Genomic DNA, 16,311 nt, shown 5'->3' with positions numbered 1-16,311 from the left:
CAAGCAGCTGTTCTGGGTTCTCCAGAGGCCACAGCCAGTGTGATTTTGTAAAAAATAAATAATATAAAAATATTAAACGCATGTAATATCACTTTTTTAATAGCCTAATGTTTTAACTCTGCAGTTGTGCAGTTTTAAGGGAGTTTTAAGGGAGTGTATATCAATTTTAAAATGTATTTGCCCAAATTAGTAATGATATTTATATACAGGTTTATTTAAAATAGCAACATTTTATGTAAAATTCACATTAAATATCTAAATTTCTGTTTAATTCCTGGTGAAAATATGAATGCTCATAGTTTAGTGGAATATTGCTGCCATCTTCTGGAAAACAAACACTTTTGCTAGTTCTCAATGAATAGTTTGTGCATGAATGCTAGATGCACTCTTGCTCTTTGTGTTTAGGCTGTAATGTGGCATAGGTGCAATTTTTGTATAGTTTGACTATCATCAGCCTTTAAAAAAATAAAAAATAATAATAATAATATCATGAACATAATGACGGGGTAGAATGGACTGGACATCATATAAAACAACAAAAATAAAAATAAAACATCAATGCATTACAAAAATAAAACAGTACGAGTGTTTCCAAAGACTGATAATGTGTAGTGCTAAACCTTGACACAAGGGGCACCAAGTAAAATCTTGCCTAGGGCACCAAATTGGTCAGGGCCGGCCCTGCTCATTGGTCTGTCACCGCTCGTCAATGTCAAAATATTTGAGAAAACCAATCAAATCAGAGTAGGCGGGCTTTATGTACGCACAGATGCTGCTGAGGCTGAGCGCGAATTTTAGCACTTTGACACATTTCATATTTGACAGCTGCTTCTTTAAGTCAGAAATGTTAAACAAATTACAAAAATATTCAGGCAAATTAATAAACTTTTGTCTAATTTCGCCATTTTGATTTGAAATAGGCCTATGTAATGTCATTTATAATATAATTAACAAACAAGAAATATTAACAAAGCCGTTTTCTTCAGATTAGGCATTAAAATTTATAGTAATGAATGTGTGCATTTTGTAAATTAATATAATTCCATTTTGTAGTATTCAGTAAATAAAAAGCTCAGCTTTTTTCAGCCTGTATTGGGCACAAGATTAGTAATGAATGTGTGCATATTTTGAATTAAATTAACAAACTTAGTTACCTAGTTTCCCTGGTAGCCTTCAGTAAATTAACATGTCTATGAAAATGATTCATAAAACATATAAATATATAAATGTCTTCACTGACGAAAATCGGAAAACTTAATCAGTCATATCTGCCCACTGACATGGTTTTCAAGTTATTGTTATCTAATATTTTGGCGTTCAGAACATCTTAAAATGCACATATGTAGATCATGGAAATCAAAATTTTTGTATGATTAAGGGATGTACAATATGGTCATGGAGAATAAGGCATTAATATTTGCTTTATAAGTAATAATAAACAGCCAATATCCTAATATGCATACTAATAAGCTACTAGTTAATAGTGAGAATTGGACCCTAAACTAAAGTGTTTTTCATTTTTTCCCCCCATACCCTCACTGGGTGCTGAGCCCCCCTAAAATGAAAATCCTAGAATCGCCCCTGGTCAACACTATCAATGGCGAAATGAATCAGCAGCAGTCAGGTGGTACGGGTCAGAGCTCTGTAAGTTGTTTACGTTCATTATTATTGTAATGTCGTGTGCTTTGAGACATGAGGTCATTCAATGCCATCTCTTATGATGCTTTGCTAAATTGCTCTGGATGCGCAACCTGTGCGTTTATGTATTTTGGAGACGCTCTGAAGGGAAAGTGGGATATAATGCTTTCAAAGCTAGCTTGCTATTGCTAGCTACTCCGAAATTGCCTACCCTGCCTTTAAAGTCCCCATGAAATCAAAATGGAAGTTTTTGGCTTTCAGTAGGCTACTGTTATCTATAAGATATTGCGCTCCAAAACAATGACAACATTCACATTTAGAAGATATAAGCATTCAAAACTTGCAGTTTTGTTCGATATGTCCTGCCCTGTCTTCCTGTTTCAGTGGAAATTTTGTCAACACATCACTTGGCACTTCAGTGGGCCTTTAAGCGTCAATACTTCAAAACACTGGAGTTTTTTTTGTGATATATTTGTGTTTGTGATAATCTTTATAAAAGTGATACATATTGTATTTGTTCCAACTAACTTGTATCATTACTGAATGCCCTACAGCCTATACGCTATACTTTAATGAAAAAGAAGCACCTTTTAATTAGCCCCCCAAAGTTTTGTTTTTACTTTTTTGGAGATAGTACTTAATTGGAAAGTTCTGACCTCCACAAACCTACTCATATTGTTTATGACACATATATACAGTCTGTATACAGGCTGATGATGTCTGTTGTTTAATTAGCATCCTGAATTTGTATCACTTGGCCAAAAAAAAACAAAAAACAGCTTGCAATTTTTGGGGTGGGTACTCCTTAGAAAATCCCTCATTACCTTACAGTCTCTCTCTATAATGGCCTGAAATGACCTTTGTGAGTTGAAAGACTGTTGAAAGGCTCCCCGGTCCTGCCCTTTACGAGGGGTGATTAAGTCATTCCAGCTAAAAGGGCCTTTATTTAATTGGCACCAAGTACAACCCCCCCGTAGTTTGCGTTCCTATAGTGAGGCATTTAGCCAAACAGAAAAAAAGTGATTGGATGCATCACTTTAATGTAGGGCAACTCACAGCAACCTGTTACTCCTTCTTCACCGCAGAGGGTGCTCAGATAATTACAACAAGCAGTAATCCCTTGTCTTTGGACATGCTCAGATCAACACCCCTTGCAGCCGTTTGTGTGTGGCAGTGACAGGCCTCTCTTTTCCACACGTAAACAAACTCAGTGGTGTATCGTGGAACGTGCAGGGAGCAAAAAGAAAGTGAATGGTTATTCTGGCTCCTTTTTCAGTTTGAGGCTGACAAGCCAGATGCTGAGACATTGGGGATGTGTCTTTTACCTGAGACTGGACACACTGAGGCAGACTGCCATTCTGACCATTTCAAACTCTAACATAATATACATGTGTACACTAATATGTTATATTTATTAGCCTGCATAAATGTCTCAGCTAAATGTACATTGTTAAGGTGAATATAAAAATATTTTATGCTATAAATGAAACAGGTAGAAAAAAATATCAGCTAAATAAAACAATAATAAAAGAAAAGAAAATTTTAAAATACAATATGATATATTATTTGAAATAATTTTATAATTACTATTTTAAAACTGTAATAGACTATACAGATATATATGTATGTGTGTGTGTGTGTGTGCGTGTGTGTGTGTGTGTGGTTCAGGTAAACCCCACGTTATGAAGAAAAAATGTCCCCCCAAAGATGGCAATATCCGAGATCATGTTTTGGTCCCCATGAGGAAAAATGCTTATAAATCAGACTAAATTATGTTTTTTGAAAATGTGAAAATGCAGAAAGTTTTCTGTGATGGGTAGGTTTAGGGTTAGGGGACAGACTATACAGTTTGTACAGTATAAAAATCATTATGTCTATGGAAAGCCCCCATAAAATGTGAAAACACAACGTGTGTGTATGTGTGTGTTTTAGCTAGTACCTCAATTATTGATGACTCACTTCATATGGAGCAGTGTTATTTTAGTGTTGTTTACATATATACTATTACAGTTTTTATTAATATTTTGAATTAGCTTTTAGTTTAATATATTTTGATTTAAATTTTAGTTTAAGTTTTAGTAACTTCGTTATGAGCTTTTGACATTCGTATACGTTTTTTTAATATTTATATTTATCATTAAATTCATTTTAATTCAGTTTGTTATTTTAGTACTTCAACTTGAACCTATTTGGTTTTACCAAGGCAACATTTCATTTTTATATTTTCTTTTATTTCAGTTTTTATTTCAATTAACATTTTAATAGTTTTAGTTAACAATAACAACACACACACACAGATATGAAGAGTAACATCTAACATCAGCCTGTCCCTGCAATCCCTCCACTTTCTGTATTTGAGATTTGGATATGGCCAGAGAAATGAGTTGAAATTATTTCCATAAAAGCATGCAGGAAGGCTTGGCTGGGAAAATGAGAGATGAATCCACACATATCCGCTGCATATGAGTATGAAACATATACACTATATGGACGCACACACACACACACACACACACACACACACACACACAACAATGAAATATCTGTATCTGTGTCATGAATCTAGAGGGAATTTACCTCCCATCATGCATCAGTAGATATGACATGTTAAAGGTGATTTAAGAGCAACAAGTGCACCTCCTGGTGGACTAAAGAAGAGCACCCACAAGCTACAGCAGTGAACTTGATACTTGACTGGTGTAATTCAAACAGCAAACCTGAGTGCTACAGAAATGTTTATTTTTCTGTTAAATCTGAGTCTTTACAATAAATGTGTGTTTTGTTTAAAACAGCATATTTCTTCAAAACCGAAAGACGGACTAAAAATAAATAAAATCATCTTTATGTGAAAAGAACAAATTAAAAACTTGACGGCCCAAGAACTTGCTATATTTTTCAAGCCATTTTTAACTACTTATTCCTCCTTCATGATGTTTTTTTCTCTGAAGGAAGATCTGGACAGTAACCTTTCAAGTAGTAAACCCAGATGATGCCCTGTCCATGACCCTCCATACGCGGGCAAGAAATTGCCAGCTTTCCGTGACATGGGCCTCTGGAGCCCGTAGGAGGGCCGTCAAATGTAACCTGTATGTGCTGAGTTTTTTGAGGTGAAATAGTCTCTGCGCCCTTGACAGTGAAGGCAGGGTTGTCTACCTGAAAGGAGAAGGTGGTGGTCTGTTGAAAGACATTCTTGAAGGAAATAGAGACACTGGAACCTAAGCTGATGACGAGGGGACCCTGAGGTTTAGGTGGGGTGCAGGTGCCATACAGAGGGAAGACATACTCCCCTCCAACGTCTGAGGAGATGGTGAGCTGGCTTTGGATGTCTCCCACCTGGCAAGGTTCGAAATGGACCGTCACGCTGATATCTGAGCCAGTTTGGTTCCCCGCTGCTGCTTTAATGTTCTTTTCCACAGTGAAGCTTGGGTTGTCCGTCTGAGTCAGAAACAAGATTTGAGACGAATCATTATAGCAAAGATATTAGAATTTATGTTGCTAATGTTGTTCCAAACCAAAGGCTTGGAAAATGTCTCAGTGGGTTTTCTTTTTGTCCATAGGAGTGAAAATAAATGGATTAAGTGTTGTTTTAGACCTCATTGACCTGCATGGTATGGACAAAAACAACTCAAACATCCTTCAAAATATCTTCTTTTGTGTTCCACAGGTTCATACAGGTTTGGAATGATACGAGGGTGAGTAAAGGATGACAGAATTTTCATTTTTGGGTGAACTATCTCTTCTCATGAAAATGCTATTATCATGAAGATAAAATCTGCTAGATAATTAAATAATGGGAAAGTAGGGTCTCCTACCTTGCAGATATATTCGGTCTTGGCACGAGAGAAGTTGGTGAACTTAGCTATGTCACTGTGTTTGCTGCCAAGTGGTGCTTTGAAATATAATGGCTTCTCAAGCGGGGCAGGAAGGGCCTTCAGTTGAAGCTCATAAAGGAAGTGTCCGAGTTCAGCAGCATACAACACCAGCCGGGCTGTGGACTCTCCCTCACACAGAGGCTGATATTCAAATGTCAATGTAAACTAAGTAATAAAAAACAAAAAACAAGACTCTTTAAAAACAGCCCTTAAATACTAGGGTCACCACAGCAAATTCACCTTGGTTCTTTCTTTGTTGGCATTGACAATTTATTTAGGTTTTTAAATTATTTTTTAAATGGCCCATGACGGTGCACATCTTAAAGGGATAGTCCACCCAAAAATGAAAAGACCCCTCATGTCGTTCCTAATCTGTATGACTTTCTGTGGAACACAAATAAAGAGATTTTGAAGAATGTAACAGTTTTCAATTACCATTGACTTCCATTGTACAAACAAAAAAATGCAATGGAATTCAATGGGAACCGAAACGGTTTGGTTTAAATCTCTTTTTTTGTGTTCAGTAGAAGAAAGAAATGTAAATGGGTTTGAAACAACATGAGTAAATTATGACAAAAATGTCCTTTTTGGGTGAACTATCCCTTTAAAAGAATACAGAGCCCCGCACAAGCGGAAAAAAATATATTATGGTCATAAATGAATGCTGTGGGAACTAATTAAAAAGCTCTGTTAAAAAGACTGCAAAAAAATAAAAAGGAGCTCAGAAACTGATTATTTTGCAACTTGGTATTAACTTTGTGCTTTTGAAAGTATGCCTACCTTGGACTGAGCAAGCACAAGAAACTGTGGCGGAAAACTGACGTCTGAATTCTGGCACTCTGCAGAGAACGACACGTCCGAAAGAAGAGGGTTCTCCACCTCCGTGAACCCTGATGTCATCTGCCTCACCCGGGCCACCAATTTTATAGTGTCAATCAGTCCCGGAGCCGTCGCTTTAAAGTTGAGATTGTAGAAAAGGAACTCACCCGATGCCTCATTCTTGAATGTCACCTGTGTAAATGAGGAATATGATATTTCATGGGCCATAAATCTGTTTTATAACCAAAGTAGTCTGTATTAGCATATTTATGAGTGTATGACGGCACTTGCTTTAGCATTGTACTGTCCCTCTTTATAAGTGAAGAAGGAAAGTCTGTAGTTCTTTGTATCCAGTGCAGGCACGTCAATGTATTCCAGGCCCTTCAGGGAAACGATGCCATCTGAACGATCTGGTTTGATAAGCTCTATCACAGCACGGAACCTGCGCAGCAGGATATAAAACACACGATGATCGAACATAAATTATACAATGTAGCTAAGTAGAGGAACAGAATTTGCAACTGTGGCTTTAGAATTAATGGTCAGCGGAAGGTTTTATGATCATTACAAAGCCCAAGTGTGGCTGTTTTATGGGTATTTTCAGGATTAACAATGTTTATGCATGTGCAACGAGCATATGTTGATGTGTAATGCATCCAAGAAATCTTTATGATATGGCATTTTGCATGATGCGGCAAATATAATTTATGCAAGTTAATTCTAGCATCTTTATCTGTTCATTTTGGAAGTCTTTGCAGTAAAATTGTATTTATTTAATTGCAAAATAAAATAAAAAATTGACATTTCATGATTGTGAAATAATTCATTGCGATTATTAAACTTGCATGTATATGTTTCGGTGTGGATGAGGTACCTCTGAGGTCTGGGCAGCCAGTTGTGGACAGGTATTGTCTGTGTGTGGTGGGTTTTGCATTTGATCTCTTCGGTTACTGTGCCTTCAGCTTTTGGTGGCTCAGCTGTGCCTTGCAATATGTACAGTATTCCACTGCCATCAGGAATGGAGAAGAACACAGAGCCCTACACCAGAGACAAGTCAGTATGAAAATCGAAATTCTTGTTTTTATGGTATACTGCAATATTCCATTTTTAATTCATCTTCCCCTCCCTTTTGCACCAACATCTCTTTTCTTCTCTAATAACGTGTTTACTGGCACGAGGGCGAGACAACCTGTCACTCACATGAGATCACAGCAATAGCAAACCACAATGATCCAACAATCCAATCAATTCCTGACAGACAAAATTCAGTTCTGCCCTACATTTTTTGCTTGGTCGAGAAGCCGTTTCATAAAATAGATGTCACAAAATTAGACTATCGTAACTTCTGTTTCATGCCGAATTTAATAGAGCAGAGGAAAGTGAAATCATTATGGGGTTTTTTCTAACGACTATTTGGACATTTGTTTAAAATTGAATAGTTGAACAGCTCTTTCAAGAATAATGAATGGAAAGAGCCTTCATCTTGTGTAGAGAGTGTCATACCTCATGCCTCTCCCCGTCTGCAGTCATGACCTGTGGCTTGTATTTGATATCATAGGTGTTTTGCTGTGAAGGTTCAATGAGGAGAGTGGGCGGCCCACTCCAGTGCTCTCCCTCTATGACACATTTCAGAGTCCAGCGCTGGTTAATGCGGGTGGGCAGAACCACAGACTGAGTACACTGACTGCGCACCTGACATACAAAATTCACCACCTGCTCACACAAAAGAGAAAGCAAGAAAAAGAGGCACAATGAATAGGCCCAGCCATCGACTTCAACAATTTTATCAGGACATCAATATTAGTAAATATATAAGGTTTGAAAATGATTACACAGTCACACTTGTGTTTCTTCGGTCTCTGCAGCCACTTACCTCTGTTGCGACCTGCGGGGCAATGCAGGAGCCAGTGAGGGTGAGTTTTAATGGTTTGCCCCCCTCTACAGTACAGCAGAGATCATCATAGTGCAAATCTTGACTCAGCTCCGTAGGGGCAAAGGTCACTTCAAGAGATACTTCCATCCCTGGGGTGATGTAGCCCTCAGCAGGGAAAATCGTGAAATCCGGAGCAAAACTCTTTACATCCCACTTGAATCTGAAGAGAACAAAGAAAAGCTGAATATGCAGAAATACTATTCCAATTAATACTTTTGTTTACAGAATCAGCTACACATTTTAGATGCAACCAGTCACTGAATGAGATTATGCATGAATGTGTACCTCGCACCAATGTCTCCTGTGTTTTGCATGATAATACGACGGGTGGCTTGGCAGCGCTGGACCACAGCTCCAAACTGTAGGTAATCTGTGTCCAGTCTTACTTCCACCCCCTGGCAGCAGCCCTTCATGACCAGCAGGGGGCGAGTAGCACCTAGACACTCCAGATGCAGCTCATCTGTGAAGGCAGGCATGCGCTGTTCAGGAGAAAAGAGAAGCTCCACCACACAGCGGCCACCCCCCTCTTTAAGTGTCACCTCCCCTTCTGGAAGAAATGACAAGATCTGAAAAAGCACAAGGATTCTTTTTAATGCATACAGCGTAGTGGAATGTGTGCATGTTTTCATAAACACTCAGGTCCACATGTCTGGGACTACATTGTAACATTGATCATGTGATTCATTCTACAGAAGGTCAGATTTAAACTCTTTGAGCTCTTTGGATCATTCTCAATTCATTCTTATATTCATGTAGCTCAAGAGCTGCTGTCACTACAGAAAAAGGGCGACAAATTATATATTTAATTTTTTTTTTAAGTAAATAAATAAATGCTGTCCATTTCTATTAATCAAAGAATCACAAAAACTAAGGAGCACAACTGTTTTCAACATTTATAATAACGTTTTTTGAGCACCAAATCAGCATAGAACGGGTTCTGAAGGATCATGTGACACTGAAGACTGGAGTAATGATGCTGAAAATTCAGCTTTGCAATCATAGGAATAAATTACATTAAAAAAAATATTAAAATAGAAAACAGTTCATTTAAATTGTAATAACATTTCACAATATTAATGTTTTACTGTTTTTTTTAATTATCTAATAATTGGAGCCTTGGTAAGAATAAGACTTTTTTTTCAAAGACATCACTCTAAACTTTTGAAAAGTAGTGTATAAGAGAGACTGCATGTGCAGGTGTTACCCTTGAGTCCTGGTGAGAGTTTTCAGAGTGTCTGCGAAGACAAAAAGTCAGGGAAGTGTGACTGTTGTTCACCAGAGGGACCAATTTCTGACTTCGCTGCCCAATCTGCAGAGCTCCAAAATTGACCACCTTATGTGCTGAGTCCTCTAAATTAATCTAAGACAAAAAAATAGTGGAGGATGAATATCTGTACATCAGGATGCAGATAAGTAGGACCATTCAAAGATCCTACACCCTCTTTGTCACCTTCATTTCAATGCCCTGTCCCAGGATCTCCACCACTTGTTTGGCACACTTATTCATCTCAAAAACCACCTTGTCGTGGTAACGAACTGCTTTGCGTGGGTAGAACGAGAAGAGAACTTCTACAGAGCCGCCAGGAGGAAGGACTTGAGGGGTGAAAGTGACCTCCAGGGCAGGTGTGTTGGAGAACAAACAGTCTAGACTGAAAAAATACTATCATATTACAAAAGCAAACCATAAAACTTCGCTTCACACATTTTAAAACTATCATGCAAAACAAAAATAGTTTTGGTTTTGAAAGTTTTCTACCTAATTCCTCTGTTGCTTCTGTTGCTAATCACCAGTGTGTGTGTAGCAGGCACCATACCAACACAGTATATGAAATGCATTCCAAAGTGGTGCTTAAGGAAAGAAAATTCCAGGTCTGGAGTCTTAGCTGAACCCATCAGGGCACAACAGAAAGTTGGTCCATTCTTTATCTACAAACAGAGGAAAGAAAGACAACAAATTATAAAATGAAAAATAAAACAAATGATGTAAATGAGATGGAGACAATAAGAACGACAAAAAGGTCTACCTTAATGGATAAAATCAGATCTTTGAGCACACATTTTCGCTGAGGGCAGAAGGTCACGATGCCGTAACTCTGTCCACCTACAGCCACAGTGTCCAATTTAGGTTCCACCTGCAGGTGGCGCTGCAGTGTTGCCGGTCCAGATAGATCATACTCAACATCTAAACTAAACTTCCCAGGATTAGACACCACAAATGTACATGTGGATTTATCGTTTAGCTCCACCTATTCAGGGAACAGATGACAGGAATTGGCAGAAAGCTTAATCTAAATGTTTTGTGCTTGAACTCTGTCAAAGACAAATCTTTCACACAACATACCGCCACACACACACTATGCATTCATAACGGACTTCACATAAATTTACCTGTTTGAAGTCTACCGGATGGATCTGGTGCGATGAAAGCTCTGTGATGGATCCCTCAGGGCTCTCATATCGTACATGAGCATTCATGCTGTAACACTCTCCCTTCACGTTCATGGTCAGCGACTGGAACTTCCTCCGCACTGTCACTACTAGATTAAAAGCCATATGTCCCTCACGAGTGGGAGTGATTCGTATGACCATCGGGATCCTGTCAGAGGCAGATGTTAATGGGTGTGAACAAGATCAGTGTATGAGCTCAAACGGTGTAAACCGTTTTAACCAAAATAAGATATTAAATGATATTTCTCAGACTTTATACAAATAACATACTTATCTTTGGGTGGAACTGTTCCCTCCATAGGCTCTACCAGTAAGCTGTCCTGGTAGCCTTCAGAGTGGCATGAGGACTCTTGGACCATAAAATGGAATGGTTGATCTTCTCCATTCACCACAAAAACAGTCTGATGAGCTTCAAAACCTGCACATAAAGGCATAGCAGAATCCAATGTTGTTTTGGACCCCATTAACATTCATTGTATGGTCAAAAACAGTTGTTCAAAATATCTACCGTTGTGTTCCACAGAAGAATGAAGGACATCGTAAGGGTTAGTAAATGACGACAGCATTTTTATTTTGGCAAAACTATCCCTTAATATGTCAGAATTGAGCATTTTTTTGAAACCTCACCTAGTAGCAAACTGCCCAGATTGAGATGGGCTCGATCAATATAGACTACAGGCTCATTAGCAGTGCCCACCAGCAGAAAGGGCAAAGACAAGTTGTGTTCAGGAATCAAGAAGGTCCAGAAGGATTCCACTAAATCCAGGTCGAGAACCTGGTACTCAAATGAGGCCTGAAAACAACAGAGATGAAACTTTGATATTGATGCATCTGACCAACAGAATATTTGCTCCATGATTTGTGAAAATAAATGAAACACCTTCACTTCCTTCCCCGGCTGAATGGACTTGTTTGGTGTAAGGCAGTTGAAAGGAGATTTGCCTGAGTCCTCACATCTCCAGATGAAAGAGTATGGCTTGTTCGTGGGATTAATAATACCAAATTCCCTGAGAGAAAATAATGTATTCATTATTTGTGTATCAAATCACTCACCCATATTTACAATCAGGGACAAGCATATTGTATTATATATAGTACATAGAGTCCAGTATATACACTACCATTCAGGGGTGCATTTTCCATACAATGATGTAACTCACTGCTTAAACTTCAGAGTATGATGCATTGTTGTAGAAACTAACTAGCTAGTCACACTTCTGTCACACATCTGTTGTATGAACAACATTAGTTCAACAATTTAGGACTGTAGTAAATGACGTCACATGCAGGTAGTGTAGTAATAACTTGATTACTCAAGTTATTACTGATTTGAGATCGCAATGAATGTATTTAACATTATTATAGTTCATTTATGTAAACAACAGAAAGCTGCTAATATTGTAATCATGTTAACATGCAGTATGTGGCATACTGTTTGCGAATAACTGAAACTATGGTTTGGGGAAACGCCAAATAGTTCAACTATGTTGGTAACGTCAGAACTTGCAACCATAATTGGCTAGTAATGTTTTTGGGAAACGCACCCCAGTTAGGGGAAGGATGCATTAAATTGAACAAAACTGACAGTAAAGACATATACTGTACATACAGTAGACATATAGTGTTGCAAAAGATTTTTATTTCAAATAAATGCTGTTCTTTTGAACAAACTATTCATCAAAGAATCCTGAAATAAATGTATCATAGTTTCCACAAAAATAATACATATTATATAACTGTTTATGGTTTATTAATCAAACTCTATACATTCCATAAGATGTCTTACCTGTGGACAGAAGTGCCAATACCCACTGAGGTGAACTCTATAACCCTGGTATTGGGGTCCACAGAGAGCGAGCTGTGCGGCTCAGGGTTCCGCCTGTTTCCAGTGAGGTAGTCTGAGTCCTTAAGGTGGAAATGACAGTATGGCAGCAAACTGCGCCCACTTACGGTGATTACTGGACTCTGCTCGTCCTTTAGATTTGGGATGCTACAATTTAAAAACAGTAGTAAATCATCAGTTAATTTCAGAGAGTGTTAGTTACTCAGTAAATCTGACGTTAATCTGCGAATAATACATTGTACATGTCTTTAAATATGAGGAGTCTGACCTGCAGATCAAACTGGCCTCAAACTCGGCCACTTCCAGAGGGGTGAATCGGATGTGGAAGGTTTGACTCGCTCCTGGGCTGATAAACCCTATACTGGGATCAACACTGAAGGGAGGAAGCTCTGGGTCTCCTAGAAGTAGAGAGGACACACTCTGCAGAGAGCTTGCTGGTCTCTCTGGTGTCCTAATGCCTTGAGCCGAGCGAGAAGTCCTACCTAATCCATCAGATATATATTTCAATTGCATTAATAGTTGTTTTTGAATCAACTTGCATCAAGTGGATATGTAATAACATCAAATTCAGTAACATGTAACAAGATGCATCAGACCACAATGCAAACATTTTTAAGGCTGAAGGTTTACCTCTATTTTCAAAGCATGTCATCTTTCCATATGTCTCCATTAGAACCTGCCAGGAATACTCCAGCTTAACACTGCCTTTGTTCTCCATCTGGAGCCTGACAAACATAACATCACTTATGAAAACACATTCACCTGTCCAAATTAATTTCTAAGCTATTGTATGAGTGCATTAAAACTTACTTAAAGATTCTGGTCTGGTACAGCATTGTGTCTTTGAAGCGGATGGGTCCAGTATCACATTGGTATTTGAAAAAATCACAAGTGACACTAACCATGAGCTCCATCTCTCTTGAGGAGTTCTCCACCACAGAGTGAGGAGGCTCAGGGTCTGTCGCAACAACCTGATCACAGAACAGATATTAGATTATAAGAATTATATCTTCACTTCAAGCCAGTTCTAATTTTAGACCTTTAAGATAGATGGACACAGGCTTCCTGGGAAAACCCCCACTAAATAATTATCACAATGTGACAATTTCTTAATTTAAACTGCCAAAATGTTGGCATTTAATGAGCTTGCCTCCAGTGATAAGCAGATCAAATGTGCAATCTTTTTATATAACTTCTCTATAACTGATACTACAAAACCCACCTTCCGTTTGTTTGGCTGTTGTGACGACTTGTCAGCATCCACCCATTTAACAGTCCTGTGACAATCATCCCAGTCTGGGACCTGGTCTACAGGCTGCTGAAAGGTAATACTGCTGAGTTTACATTTTATAGTTTGTGCGTTCAGCACAATTGGCTGCTCTGAGCAGAAGGTCACAGTCACAACTTTGGAGCACTCGGCATGCAGGTGGCCAATTTGTGGAGAAAAACTCAGCTGTGGGCCATTGGGAAGCCATTCAAAGCGTAGCACCTTGGAGCTGCTTGGGTTTGTCATGGTCAAAGTTTCTTGATAAGTGCGGCCCACGTGACAATCTCCGAAATCCAGAAGGTCAGACAGACCTGAGAGGAGCAATCAGAAGGGATAATTAACATATAACACTGTATGGGGATTGAAACCAAAAAAATATCCATAAAACAAATACCACAAATTTTATTTGAATCATGCTTAGGAATATTTGAAATATTCTCATTTTCTAAAAGTTGGCAACAATAACTTAGGGCCCTATCATACACCCAGAGCAATGCGGTGACAGGCAAGTCTTTTTTGCTAGTTTTAGCCTGACGCAGTTATCATTTTCACGTCCAGCGCCACGTTGTTTAAATAGCAAATGCATTTGCGCCCATGGCCGTGCTGGTCGGAAAACGAGGTGTGTTCAGGCGCATTTTTTTTACACGTTGGTATTTTGAGGCAACTGGTCTAAAGTCAATAGCGCAGTATTTTGGTGTTATTTAAAGGGCGTGTTAGTTATGCGCCTAGGCGAGTGCACGACATGCGTACACTCTGTTTATTACACACACTGCAGCAGCACACAAACATGCCAAGTATTAAAAATAAAAGGATTACTATGTAAAATATTATTATTGTGTACATAGATACAAATGCCTACATTGCATGTATCAGAATTACCTATTTGCAGTAATGACGAATGAAATTGGCTACTTATTTAACCAATCCTGGCAATACACACATGTATTTAAACTGACTCGTCCGGTTGAGGCTGTCTATATTCCGTCATGTAAATAGTGAATTCGCCACGGTGCAAGCACAACTGGCTTTTAAAGGGAATGGGAGACTCTGATTGGTTTATTGCACAAATGCCCAAAACACACCCATTACTCATTAAGAGATTAGGGACAACCCTTTTAGACCATGCGGCGGGCGCGCCAACCATTTTTCCCGTCGTTAAACTAGCAAAAGTGGGTTCGTACACGCCCTAAGTACACTTGCGCCGTGCACTTCAGACCATGCGCTTAGTCCAAAAATCTAGAACTTAGCGCAGGAAAAATACATGCATTACTTACTTTCAATACTGTCCTGCTGAACCTTGCTGCCAATGTTGTCCAGGATGATGATGTCATGGTAACCCTCACCCACAAGCTGCACCACTGTCTGATCATACTGGTTATCCTTTACCATTAACTTCATGCTAGCCTCAAATTTCTGAGCCACCTTTGGATGAAACCCGACCTGGAATTCTGCTTGTTGCCCAGTCATGAGGATTAGAGAGGCCACATGAGCTAGCTGTGCCTCTGAAGAGGATCAAAAACACAGTATTTGATTTTAATATATTTTTGTTTGCATATCTCATGCTAATGTTCTCTTTACTAACTTATCGTTGCTGTTTATACACAAGTCATGGAAGAAATAACATTTTGTTCCTTCTCGTACAGCACTCCATAAAAAAGTAATAATCATAAAGCTCGAAATGAATTTTAGTTTATTACACAGCTTGCTAGAATACATGACTCTGATTGGTCAATGGCTGTATTGTTTGGTCAAAAATGACAGCTTGATGTCAGGGTACTGATTATTCTGTATTTTGTGATAAAACAGGCTCTAAATGATCCCTTACATAACCTCTAAACAATGATACACAATTTAATGAAATGGAACAAGGTCCAAAAAATCTGCAGCTGTTTGTGTTGACAGTTTTATAGCTGTTATTTGGAGAGCAAGACATAACAGCATTGTGCAGAAATTACGGTGGGAACACATTTCATTTTTAGTTTAAGACTTGCCTTTTCCGGGATTGCTTTCTATTTGTGAGGAGGCCAGCCTGCATACAGTGCCAGGAGCAGCTTTTAGAGTGAAAACTTCCAGGTGATACTGTAGAACAATGCTAACCTGCGAATACAATGGAAAAATGGATTATTACAATGAATATTCAAGTCAGAGTAATAGCAATTCGGTCATAAACTAATTCTGATCTTACTTGTGCTGGCACATTGCCATTGTTCTTGATCACAAATGGAAGAGTCTGCCCTCGTCCCACCAATAAGCGCTTAAACTGTAGCACTGGCTGACCTCGATTAGTCCTCTGAACAGGTCTCAGAACAGAGATGCAGGGCAAGTTGCCTTCACCCATTAGATCAAACACAAGAGCTTTGGGTCTTTGGGCAAGAGTTTGACTGTGATACAAAACAGAAAGAGTAAAGCTTCAAAAAACTCTGAACAAACAGAGTTTACAAATCTAATCTAAACAGTACAAATCTAATCTAAAAAATCGAAACTATACCGA

The 16,311-nt window shown here is 38.6% G+C and overlaps 1 protein-coding gene across 1 annotated transcript in view; it reads right to left on the bottom strand.

Annotated features, from left to right (window-relative positions):
* Nucleotides 1–3,885: 3,885 nt before the first annotated feature.
* The window catches only part of hydin (HYDIN axonemal central pair apparatus protein), a gene marked incomplete at its 5' end in the record, with an annotated part of 99,790 nt that continues 87,364 nt past the window's right edge, over nt 3,886–16,311 (bottom strand). Inside the window, 24 exons of the mRNA XM_079826164.1 lie at nt 3,886–5,073; nt 5,451–5,675; nt 6,291–6,521; nt 6,621–6,771; nt 7,204–7,367; nt 7,833–8,042; nt 8,203–8,422; nt 8,548–8,828; nt 9,467–9,622; nt 9,713–9,911; nt 10,019–10,188; nt 10,287–10,508; nt 10,651–10,858; nt 10,981–11,128; nt 11,338–11,503; nt 11,591–11,717; nt 12,497–12,700; nt 12,822–13,035; nt 13,184–13,278; nt 13,364–13,524; nt 13,776–14,131; nt 15,095–15,322; nt 15,812–15,917; nt 16,006–16,201. Coding sequence (XP_079682290.1) covers nt 4,564–5,073; nt 5,451–5,675; nt 6,291–6,521; nt 6,621–6,771; nt 7,204–7,367; nt 7,833–8,042; nt 8,203–8,422; nt 8,548–8,828; nt 9,467–9,622; nt 9,713–9,911; nt 10,019–10,188; nt 10,287–10,508; nt 10,651–10,858; nt 10,981–11,128; nt 11,338–11,503; nt 11,591–11,717; nt 12,497–12,700; nt 12,822–13,035; nt 13,184–13,278; nt 13,364–13,524; nt 13,776–14,131; nt 15,095–15,322; nt 15,812–15,917; nt 16,006–16,201 — 4,948 coding nt within the window. The 3' untranslated portion in view covers nt 3,886–4,563. The remainder of the gene's footprint in view (nt 5,074–5,450; nt 5,676–6,290; nt 6,522–6,620; nt 6,772–7,203; nt 7,368–7,832; nt 8,043–8,202; nt 8,423–8,547; nt 8,829–9,466; nt 9,623–9,712; nt 9,912–10,018; nt 10,189–10,286; nt 10,509–10,650; nt 10,859–10,980; nt 11,129–11,337; nt 11,504–11,590; nt 11,718–12,496; nt 12,701–12,821; nt 13,036–13,183; nt 13,279–13,363; nt 13,525–13,775; nt 14,132–15,094; nt 15,323–15,811; nt 15,918–16,005; nt 16,202–16,311) is intronic.

The sequence above is a fragment of the Gobio gobio genome, assembly GCF_949357685.1.
Source record: "Gobio gobio genome assembly, chromosome: 9".
NCBI lineage: Eukaryota > Metazoa > Chordata > Actinopteri > Cypriniformes > Gobionidae > Gobio > Gobio gobio.
The sequence above is the reverse complement of the archived record's forward strand: the minus strand, read 5'-3'. Positions and strand labels throughout refer to the sequence as shown.